The following is a 12,930-nucleotide window of genomic DNA, read 5'->3' as shown; positions in this document are numbered from 1 at the left end:
TTTCACTCTCTACAACCTAGGACTTTTTTACTTGGTAAATGGGATCTTTTGGCAACTTGTGAAAAGATCATTTACAAACATAACAGTTCCTTACTATAAAGATGGAGAATTTGTTTCAATTATCAAATAAAGTCCCACTGAGAGCAGGGTTATAAAAATAACCAAAGATTAGAGATCGCAGTGAAGATTCAAGGCCTAATTTGGCTTTAAATGTGTTTGGTTTATCCTGAATTTTTAAAAAAATGTATTTATACACGTTTTAAATATGTGAAATTTAGACAAAATATTTCATATTATCTCAAAAAAAAAGAAAATATATGGTCACCCTGTGACCATATAGTCCCACAAGGTTTTAGTAAAACTGAAACTGAAGGCCATCTGTCTATTTTGAGTGTTGCAGTTTTCCAGATATTTTTGTCTAGCTTCCTCCATTCATTTATGGTTGTCTGTCCTCCTAACAGTTTGAAAATTGACTCTAAGTTACAATGATGCATGTTCTAATAGACACATTTATAATTCCCTTAGTGTTTTCTAATTAAACGTAGAGGCCTCTTGAAAAAATATAGATATTTCTTGAAGGCGACCTTACATTGTGACTCCTGAGCTTCTCTCAGTTGACATTCAGTAACATCAGTTCTTCGTTTGCCAGCGTACAGATTCACACGGGAGTTTGGACTTGGGAGGAACTATCGCTATCTACATAATTAATGAGTGTTCACTTCATTAGAGCTAACTGCATGGCTGTTCGTGTCACAAGGAGAATGGAAGATTCTTTCGTTCTTTGGTCTCAATGTGTCCTTGAGATTTTTCATCTAGCTGAAATTTCAGTCCACATCTAACCTCAACTGGCATATTTTTAGAAATACTTCCAAAGGAGCATCAAATTATGTATCAAATAAGTAACAATTCATTTTTAATTACTTGTCTTTTTAAAAAATACTTAAACTAGATCAATGAAGGAAGGACAAGTAAAACATGTCACTGATTTATTGGCATTGATTATATTCCCTATATTATTTCATCTTGTTTAAAACCTTAATAAGAAACCCATTAACTTTGTACATTTGATTCAAACCAAATATCATTTAAAGATTCCTATGTTCATAAAAGCAAGTGTACTGAGGTTTGCTGGCAATGGGAAATTTGTGTATTTGCAATCAATGCTGGAAATAGGAAGCAGGTGGCAAGAAGTCAAGAGGTGTCTCACTTGCTGAAAAGTAGGGTGCTTTTGTTTATTTGTATGTTATTTTGTTCTTGAGAGTGTAATGGAGAATATAGTGTTTGAAGATGCTAGAATAGATATCGCAATGCAGTTGGTGCATATAGTGAGTTGGCAATAAAATTATATTCTTTCAATAGTTCTCAAAGTGAGAAATGAGTTTTCATAAAATAAATACTTAAGTGCATTAAGAATTTTTTATATTTGAAAGTCTACTTTCCAAGTAATCACCCTCCACAAATCTTGCTTATAATTATATTTATATAAAAGAAATTACAGGCTGAGCACCATGGCTCACGCCTGTAATCCCAGCACTTTGGGGGTCCAAGACGGGTGGATTGCTTGAGCTCAAGTGGTCAAGACCAGCTGGGCAACATTTGGAAACCCCATCTGTACTAAAAATACAGGCGGCGTGGCAGGCGCCTGTCATCCCAGCTACTCAGGATACTGAAGCAGGAGAATTACTTGAGCCTGGGAGGCAGAGGTGGCAGTGAGCTGAGATCCCACCATTGCACTACAGCATGGGTGAAAGAGCGAGACTCTGTCTACAAAAGCAAACAACAACAAAACATGCACACACACACACACACACACAAAGAAATTACAACTTTTTGTTAACCAGGTGTGGCCATTTTCACAAACACTATCAACACAAGATTTGTTGCATACACTGTTTCTTATTCAAAGACATTTGATAAACTATCATTCTGCTTAAAATGGAGATCCCATCAAGTAAGCATTTATTTCGCAGGGAAAATATATGATTATCAGAATAAAAGTGATCTTTCAACTGGCACCATGCTAGATATAGCAAATTAATAAATACTGAATAGTCAAGCAAAATGACCTTAATTTATGGTGTTTTATTACATATCACAGAGACTCAAGCACCATGTTTTTGCTCTTATATTATGTTAAGATGCTTTTAGTCAGTTATTATGCTCCTCAGAATATGCAAATATTTGCTAAGAGCCTATTATTTGAAAAATGAGAATTCAGATGGATGGATGTTTCTTTAGTGTGCTTTAGTGTTTGTGCTAATGGTATAGATACTCATCTGCATTAGATATTACATAAGTGATATTTTTTGTTAATTCATTGACCAGAAACATGTAAAAATAATGAAGCACATGCATCTTTCTATATCTGTTAGATGGATGGATGGATGGATGGATGGATAAATAAATGTGTGAATGGACTGACTGGATAGACAGACAGATAGATATCCTCCATACAAAAAATCTTGTAATGTATTTAGGAAAACAGACCATATCTCAACAAGTAAATAATAATACCAGGGAACCTAGGCTGAATACCCAGTAAGTGAGTGATCAGAATAGAAAATAGTATAAGCTGGTCTAATATATTGAAATCTGAAGTGGTGGAGGGGCAGAATTTACATTGCACATTCGTGTTAGATTAGTATTTTAAGAAGAGCACAGGGAAGAAACTGAGAAGCAGAAATTCCCCCAGTATACTTGAGAATTATTGCATAATGAAAATAAAATATTTGACTTCTAATTATAGGAATGGGCAATGCCCCTATTTAGGAAAGCTGTAAAAAATGTAGACAAGCCATAAACTTCTACAGCTTCTGAGCAGAGAAAAAGATTATGTTAAAGAAACAACTCTTCAGTTGGGTTTGGTAGATCTTCATTTCTCCAACTTTTTCAACAGGTTACTTACATTCTATGATTTTCATCTTTCTACTTTTAATTGCCTACTCTCACTGAAAGATGTATAGATGTGGACACATTTAAATCAAAACAAAATTACAGGCAATATTGAATACAAGCTGAAATGTTTAGTATTTTTCCACAAGCGGGAAAACACTATGGGTGAATCTGTACACAAAAACTGGAATGTGCAGTATAGTGTCTTAGGAAAAAGATTACACTTTGGAGGCAGGCGATTTCTGGGTGGGAGAAAGCAATAAAACTAATCCTTTGGAACAGATGTAGAAAAATGCATGCGCTTCAATATTTTGATATGTTTCTGGTCAATGAATTAGCAGATATTACTTATTATGTAATATCTAATGCAGATGAATATGTACCTCCATTAGCATAAGCAATACATTTTGTTTATATTGTTGCCTCCACTGGAAAACAAAACAAAACAAAACATTGTCTCTGAAAAAATAAACTGATAAAGGAACAATGACCCAAATTTTTACAATATCAGGCTGTATGCCCCTTGATTTATAAATTAAATTGCCATAATGATTTTTAAATTATCTAAGTCCATGCAACTCGTGACTTCTGTTATGCACATCACATAACAGATACTAGTGACTGCTCATTATCACCTAAGTAAAAGGTACCATCGAATACAGCTTATTAGTAATTATTCCCTTTAATTACTGCATTTAATCTTGGGAAACATCTTTTTTCACAACTTTTCTGGTCTAAAAACAGAGATAGCTGTTTTATCAGTGCTCTGATTTCAATGTAGAATAAATTGTAGATATGAATGAAACATCTTTGCACTCTATCCATTTTCCTTTGTGGATTCTTTCTTACTATTTTACAATGCTGTAAACTGAGTCCACCTTTTAGGAGACATATTCTTTCTTAAAACAAAGCATTTAATTCCTCATTATCTAGCAAGGCTGTCCACTTTAATGATCTTGTTAAACGTCTATGTCTTTTTTTCCAGTTGTTTTTCTCTTCTGAAAAAAACACTGGCACACTTTGAAGCACTTTGAAAAATCTCTGCCCTCCTCTCATCTTGCTAACCTTTAATTATGAAATTTTGGATTCCTTGAAATATTTAACATAGCCTCTCCTTTCTTAGGTTCTCCATATCGAGACAAAATTACCATAGCAATTCTTCAGCTGCAAGAGGAAGGCAAGCTGCATATGATGAAGGAGAAATGGTGGAGGGGCAACGGTTGCCCAGAAGAGGAGAGCAAAGAGGCCAGTGCCCTGGGGGTTCAGAATATTGGTGGCATCTTCATTGTTCTGGCAGCCGGCTTGGTGCTTTCAGTTTTTGTGGCAGTGGGAGAATTTTTATACAAATCCAAAAAAAACGCTCAATTGGAAAAGGTAAATGTTACTTGTTTACAGTTTAAATTTAAAACTATGTTTGTTGTTATATTAAAACACAAACCAGGAGTGTTTTTATATTACCAACTAATGATAATGCTTAGAACTATTGCTCTAAATTGTCTTATGTCATTCATTACATGACAAAATATTTTATTTTGTGAAATATAGCATATTTCACAAAAAGACTCATAGTCACCTTTAGGATTTTTTATTTAATTGTGATATATTTAATTGTAGTCAGCTTCAGGAAAAATAGCTGTTTCTACTCTTATTACAGACTTAAAAAAAAACTTTTGTTGCTTGAGATTAGTTTGAGATACAGTTTAGTGATGAGTTTAGTGATGAGATACAGTTAATTAAGTGAGTAAAAATTGGAAACTGTAATATGAAAGAAAAAATACTATGCAGATTAAAAATGAGGTTTTATATACAATATGGGTTAACAGTTTCAAGTTAAAGAGTAAGTTTTTATCTGAATAGCTTTAGTCCAATAAATTTCTAGCTTAAGAAAGATGTTAACTTTCATTGGTGAAATTATAATTTTCTACATTAATGAGTGTGTGAAAATATTATAGTTTCTTTTTGCCATTTAATAGTATTCTTAATCAATTATTTGGTTTTTTGTACCAGAGTCCTTCTAAAAATATGTATAAACTTAAAAAATGTTGAGTCTATTGCTATATTTTACATTTTAATGCAGTCATTTGTAAAATGTTTTTTGTATTATCCTTGAAAATTGGTCACCTCATTCAGATTCTGTATTTCTAGTGCTATAATTTCCTCATTTCTATAAATACGAGGAAGACTAGGAAAATAACTCTTTCAGATGCTATATGATACTGTTTGTATGCATATTTATTGCTCTGGATATGATGAAACCAACAGTTTAAAGTCTTCTAGTACATTATTTAATCTTTAGTATGTAAACATCTCTTTTGTTTTTGATAAAACTCACAATATTTTAGACTTAACTTTAACCACTGTGGCAGAGTGAGATGATATAATCTTTAATATTTAAGAGGTTTATGAACTTTCATTGGTAAATAAAAAGAGCAGAAAAGTGGTGTCTTGAAAATGATGCCATACAGGAATACCAGGTAAATGTTTTTTCTAATATTCATTGAAGTGTTTGTACCTTTAGAAATATTTTTTAAAATAAAAATGCTCCTTTGTTTCCAATAACTTATGTCATATTTATCCTTCCTGGAATCAGAATTTTGGATAGAGTATTTCTATATTTTTGCCTGATTATAATACTTGACACTGAGGAATGTTATCATAAATGTATATTTTTATAACCCCATTTTGTCTATGACTAAAATAACCAACTAAAATGTTTGAAGAATTCAGAAAATAACATGATTTGTTTTCACAAAACATTCAGGTTGTTATTTATGCTGGCTTGGCTAACTCAAATATTGGTTACATTTGTGTGTCTAAGTACACTTTTTATGTTACACTCATTTTTATAGTGTCAAAATGAATTTTGAAACTAAATCTAAAGAGCTACCCAAAGAATAAATATTAACTCATTAATTACCATTTGATATTTAATGCATTAATGTTCTATATAAGAATGAAAATCATAGAAGAAATATGTGTTTTCTACTTAGAACCTCAAATAATCCATATGTAATAATTTTCAAGTTATAGCTCAGTATTAAAACAAATTAGTCTCTTGATGATACGTGGTATTCTACTGTACTTACCTCTATGTGTCCTGTTCATTTGATTTATCTAGGCTGATTTATCATTGATGTATCTCTAGTGCAATGCTGTTTTACAAGTATTTGGTTAAAACAAAACAAAGGATATGAGGATTTAATTTTGTAATGTAATGTGCTTCATTGTTATTATGAACAAGTTTAGTTGAATTTTTCAGATATTATCCAGATCTCTTGACATTCTGTGGATCTATATGACCCTCTAAAAATTAGAAAAATAAAATTAATGTACCTTTTCAAATGGAAACAATGAAGCATTAACATTGTACTAGAAAGAAATAACTGAGTAGATATTACATGAGCATTATAGTCACTCCACAATGCTTTGCACACTGTCTCTACATAACTGCCACAATAAAATCCAAATTCCTTAAGTTAGCAGATGAGACCCTTTCACAGCTGTCCCTGTCCACTGTTGTAGCTTTATGTTTTGTTCCTGTCCAATTTGTACCTTTACTACAGCCGCATTACATTTTAACTCTCAATTTCCCAAGATTATACTCTTCCTTTCGACTGGAGCAAATCTTGTCTATTATTCTACCTTGCAAACTCTCACAAACATTTTATATTAGGCATTTAAAATGAAACATTAACTTGTCCAGAAAGCTTTCCCTAATCAAAAGATATAATGGGTTTGGGCACAGAGCATAGCTTGTTTCTAAGAAGTGGAACTAGGTTTTCATTTCCTATTGCAACGAAAAAAAAGTGACTCATGTATCTCATCTTTTTACTTAGTTTATTTCAGGTACTGTCATAATCTAAAAACATGTATCTCCTTTTGAGAAAGCTGGGAAGGTATTTTGCCCATGTCAAACCATTTCCAGCATTAAGTCTAGATATCTTCACTCTGTGAACCCCTAAGCACATCTCCATTATCCCGTTAACAGTATTGTATTCATATTTGTTGGTTTCTGAGTGTGGGTGCCTTTTCACATATTAAATTCTTCTTGCCTTTAGGACAAAGACCTAATATTTTTTGTTTGTATCTCCAAGGCCTCAAATAGTGCCTGGTGGCATAATATCTATCTACCTATCTACCTATTTCTCTATTTACCTACCTACCTATCTACCTATCATTTAAATTAAGAATGAAGTTGATTGCAGTAACTTTTTTAAAAAAAGTACCATAAAGAAATAAATTATTTTTCTATATAATTCAAAATGGTAAATAATCATGAATTTAATGGAAATGATTCATTTTATTTATTCTGATAAATTAGGTTCTTGGGGCTCAGTTCTTCATTTTTCTTAAGAAAATTTAGGTTGGTCTATATGGCTGTTTAACAAGTTACTTGATTTATTAAAATTAGTCATAAGATAGTCCTAGATTTTATCATATGTTTGAGAATATACAGAAATTCAGTTTACTTTTACTTATCAAAATTGTGTCTTTAGCCTAGATTTCTTATATTTCAAAAATAAGGTAAACACTTGTGAGATCAATTATTTACTCAATAAATATTTATTGATAAATAAATATACAGTGAATTGTGTTTTGCCCATTGAAGGGAAACACAAATGTATTGGTGACTAAATAGTTTGTCAGATATGTCAGATATATATGAAACTTAGTTGAATGTGAATTTTGTGAATACAATTTATAAATAATGAGTATCTTTCCATATTAAGTCTTACTTTTAATCACGGTGATAAAATTATATTAATTTATAGGTAAAAATAAAATGCTTTTTATAATACATATTGTAAATACTAGTGAAAACAAATAGCTGTTGATAATGATAGCCTTTCTTGTAAGTTGTGGGATAATTAAGATTAATAGGCAAATGTTTCACATTTTTAAATGAGGGCAAGTTAAAAATAAAAACAGAAAATAAAGCTGAAATATGTGGACCTTAAAGCATTTTAACAATGGAAATTGCATTCCTTTCAGATAACCACAAGATGGTATATCATAATTTTTATAAAAATGGTTTTAATTGAGAAGTAAATGTTAATGAATCAAGGACACATTGCTTTTTATTTATTCAAACTTTTAAAATACTCAAAAACTTTTCTCATCTGAATGTGTCTGAAAAGGTAACTGATCACCACATGCATTTTATAATTATTTTTCTTTTTGCCTTACATCTTCTTTGATTTTGAAGATATATCTACTGAAGTTTCACTGAGAAGGCAATCCAGGAAACTGTTGTATATCTGAGATAATTATCCCATTTTGGGTGTATGGATTTGGTTGAAAGGCCTTGTTTCCCTCTTCTAAGACTTACTTCTGGCTATAACAAGCTGCTTAATATACTGAATTTTGTTTTCTCTGGTAATATTTATAATATGTTGGCTTTGTAGGCAAGAATTATAAGATACCATATAATTTTAATTTTTATTAAACTTTTATAACATGGATTATTAATGTTTAAAATTATGCATTTCTTAAATATTTGAATATGTTTGCTTTTAACAGACATACATAATTTTTCCTTTTTTAGGTTTTCAGCCAGAACAACAATATAACTTCTATAGTTTGATCTCTTTATGTGTGTTTTGTATATAGAAATAATATTTTCCCATGTATTTGAAAATGTATTTGTTTATACAAATTGTTTTTAGTGAACTGTCTGAATATAAATTATTGAGTTTCCTGACATAAAAATATCTTAAGATGAAGCCAAAAGCACTCCTTATTATTTAAGTGTAAACTAAGTAAATATGTCTCAGAAATATATATATATATATTATTGCTCAGATAACTGAATTTGTGCACTAGGGGTCTCATCTTGAACACACATTGTTGTTGTCTTTAAAATGGTTAAAATGTATTTTTAAATCTATGTGATATTGTTTTTTAGGACATAGTCTACTTTGGTCAATATAGTTGTTTCTATTATAGAACACTGGCAAATTTTACCTAAGAAAATCTCTAAATAATTATATTTTTCTGGTGCACTGATAGTTCAAAAACATTTTTTGAGGGCACATAGAATATTCTTCAGTGTATAGATGAATAACAAATTTGGAATACGGCTGTAAATCATAGTAGTAGAAGCACAAATGAACAAAACATTTCAATCTGGGGGATGATGAGAACAAAATCAGAGGGTTTAGTTTAAACCCACAAGACTAGGGATCCTATTTGAAAGGTTATGTACAAGGAAAACATGTAGCAAAGTCAACTAATTCTGTGTTTCATGGAAACAGAAGAATGAAAATAGGTTGTTCACAGATACCTACGTATAAGTTGCTGTTAAAATTTTAAATAATTAGTTCTAACAGGAGCAATGCTTTTTTCAAGGATATACTTTTTGGGTAAAGTATAGGAATGCAAACAGTGCTATGAATTATAAGTAAAAATTTCATGTCAATATTTATGTTTTGCCCAGTAATGCCTATTTAGAAACTATAAGATATCTATACTTTTTTATTAATTGCATTTGATGTAAGAAATTTTAGCTGCATTTTGCTTTACAGAAGTTAAAAGTTCTAAGTAAATTTTCAGTGTAAAAAATTATAGTTGTAAAGCATAAATATATAATATATAATATTATTTTTTTCTTAAAATAATTTCACAGCAATATTGACTAAAGTGTTGATTCTTGTCAGACCTTATGTGTTAATTTTTTAACTTGTTCTTCAGAAGTTAAAAAGTATAAATAAACTTTGGACAAACGTCCATTTTTTATTGTTTTTGTATCACTGCCTTTCTTTGAGAGCTGAGTGTCTTTCAGTTTCCATTAATGACCTATGTAATGATTAATCAAATGAATTTTTTAAATGTCTTGACATACAAATATAAAATACGCTTGAAATGAGGTGCCAATCTTCATTTTGCTTACTGATCTACTTCCAAATCAGCTAAAGGATTTTCAGGTCATTTGTTTATGATAACCCATTATCTTTGTATCCCCATAAATAATCATTCTTAATTAAAATTATAGTTTGTTAGATAATTATACCACCTTATTTTTATAAATGACTTTAGTTTTTAAAGTGTAATACTACATTTGAATACAAAACTACTCTAAGAGCCATGTAAATATTATTATCTATATAGTACAGATGAGGATAATAAGTATCTCAAGGGTCAAGTTGTTTTCCAAGGTCAAAGATGCCTAGTCTAAAAGTGTTTCAAACATATCAAGCTGTACAGAATGGAGACAGAATATTTAACTATTCTTCTTTCTCCTTGAGTTTTCGCTAAGGAAATATATGGATTAGGAGGTTGAATTAGATAAACAGATGATGGCTTTCGGTCATAAGCAGCTTAATAATTTCACTTTCCTAGATAGTAAGCATGAGTTTTGGAATTAAAAAGACTTGGAAACATAACTTTGTTTAACCTTAGATAAAAATTACTCAGCCTCTCTATTCTTCTTTTTAAATAAATAAATGAAGCAACGAATAAACAAATAAGTTATGAATCCATAATAAAAGTGTTTTAAGAATTAATTAAGATAGTTAATATACATAGAGGGCTTCTTTGCATATAACTGGCTTATAACAAGCAGCTCTTTTAAAAGTAATATCATTATTATTATTTGTAAAGCTGATACATTTTAACTGCTGCACCTTATGAAAAGAAAGTTTTTCAACAATTAAGCATTAGTTATTTGGATGCTACTATTTAAAAAATCGTATCATTATGACTCCTAGCAAAAATGTGATGATTAATATTACTTTTTTTAAAAATGCATTTTCCAGCTATATTGATTAAATTTGTGTTGATTCTTGTCAGACCTGATTTATTGTTTTTTTTTTAATAGCTTAAATAGGGGAAATTTTAAAATGTATAATGATCCTCAATTTTTCTCTGTCTCATTGTATTTGCAAAATACAACATGAAGATATTGGGTAACTGTTTCTGTTAGAGTAAAGGTTTCTGAGGATATTTTAATATTTAATTATGTTTATCATTGTGAAATAATCCAGGTTAAAGCATAACATGATTTCTAATTTAATTCACTAAGAAAGATATGTATTTCTTTTGCCTTCATAATTTTTTTCTGTCTGCTTTATAATTTAGTATTCAAAAAACTAACATTTAGTAAGAATAGAGTCCAGGTAAAAAGCTCAGCTGAGAATGAAATCATTAATGAGGCAGGCTAATATGATAAAGCTTTCATAGATGGAAGTTAAGATAATAGAGTTCCTGTCTTAGCTCTGAATCTAGTTAGATATATAACTTGATTTTTTAAGTTTTAATTTTTTCTAGCTGTAAAACTACAGTGATTAATCAATAGGATCATGAAAGATGCTACACATAAAGTTTCTTTTGACTGCTGAATAGCTTATATAAATAACAAAACATTTTTAAAAGATAGCTGCTCTAAAATTGAATATCAAGAACAAGGTTGTATATATTTTTTAACATAAGTGATTTAACCAGTCATTTTCCATATTTCATTGCTTCACTGTTATATTCATATACCCTTAGGTCTATTCACACTTCTGATATATAGCATTAACTGTTCGATGTTTTTAAAAGGCTGCCAATCAAAATAGTTATATTCACAAGAAAAATATCAATGGGTCACATTAAATGACATTTATTTGTGTCATTTAACATGCCAATATTATGTAAAATATTATATCTTATAAATATTTTTTCCATCTTAGTTATTATTATCTAAGGTGCTGGAATTTTCTGCAACTAATCGCAGTGACTGTTTTGATTTGCTTCCACTACATATGACCTACCATTCTTGGGCAAATGGCCTACAGAGTCAGAAATTAATTAGAGTGTCTAAGAATATATATTGTATATCCATAATTAGTTAACAAATAATTTAAATGACAAACACAAAATAAAATTTGGTTGATATGTACAAGAATATATTAGACCATTGAAGTACAATGGTATCTCATAGATACCATTGATCGGAGTAGCTCAAATTTTGGTAGGGCTCCAAGGAGGATAAGTAGAAATTGTATGTAGAAATGGCTAGGAATCTTTCTGAATGAATACTAAGATATCATTTAGTTATTTTACACTATCAAAATTAAGCCGGCAAGATATACAAAATAGGATTTCCTCTTTAAAAATAAATACTAAATGCAGGCTTGAAAGTAACATATTTTGTGATATTTCTTGATCAATGAATACATATATTCAAAAAGGGCGATGAGTATAAAAGTTAAATCATGCTGGTTATTTTTCTTCAGATATTGTGTTTTTCAAAAATAAATATATTGCTAAACATAATGGTTTTAACTTTATAATGAAGCTACATATGTCAATGATCAATGTGGAGCATGATTTCAGCTACACTTCAAATATAAAAAAAAAATCTATGCTTCTCCAAATGCTGTCACATCATCTTATTATAAAAACATATCTTTTAATTAGGAAGTTAAGCTATTTAGAATAAATATTCTGTAACATCAACAATGATATTCTTGAAAACATTTACCTGTGGACTATTTATGTATCTTCTTATTACATTCAAAATACAAAATAGAGCTCTTTAAATAAAAAAGCTCTATAAAAAAAGCAATGTAAATATGGCCAAGTTCATACTATCAAGATTTACAGATCTACATTGTTTCAAGAATTAGAGATGTGTAAATATAAATTGACTCATTAAATATAATGAATTTTATTAAGAGTTTTACTAATTTAAATGCAATTATACATGCTAACAGCTCAAAGATTTAAATTTTCATTTTCAGGAATCTTCTATTTGGTTAGTGCCACCATACCATCCAGACACTGTTTAGTAATCTTTTGAAACTTACTAAAAGAGGTTTTTAATAATGGTTAGTATCCTTGTGCCTTTCTTTTTTCTTTTTGTAGTCTGTTTTATTAACGTGGAGAAACATTTTTGTTGTTGTTTTCACCCTGAGGAACTTACCTTATTTAATGACACAGTGTGTGGTTTTCCACCCCTAAGGAGTGATTTTAAAAGCAAGATAGTTGTTTTTCTCTTTCTTCTTCCCTCCAGCTTTCCTCCTCCTCCTCCTCTTCTTCTTTTCTTTCCCTCCTTCC

At 30.1% G+C, this 12,930-nt stretch overlaps 1 protein-coding gene across 2 annotated transcripts in view; it reads left to right on the top strand.

The window, feature by feature from the left end:
- The window catches only part of GRIK2 (glutamate receptor, ionotropic, kainate 2), a 747,094-nt gene that overhangs the window by 728,069 nt on the left and 6,095 nt on the right, over window positions 1–12,930 (top strand). For both annotated transcript variants that reach the window (XM_011936507.1, XM_011936508.1), the window contains one exon: window positions 4,016–4,266. In XM_011936507.1, the coding sequence (XP_011791897.1) occupies window positions 4,016–4,266 (251 nt within the window). The remainder of the gene's footprint in view (window positions 1–4,015; window positions 4,267–12,930) is intronic.

Source organism: Colobus angolensis, unplaced genomic scaffold, assembly GCF_000951035.1.
Source record: "Colobus angolensis palliatus isolate OR3802 unplaced genomic scaffold, Cang.pa_1.0 Scaffold154, whole genome shotgun sequence".
Classification (NCBI taxonomy): Eukaryota; Metazoa; Chordata; class Mammalia; order Primates; family Cercopithecidae; genus Colobus; species Colobus angolensis.
This window is presented reverse-complemented; position numbering and strand designations above follow the sequence as displayed.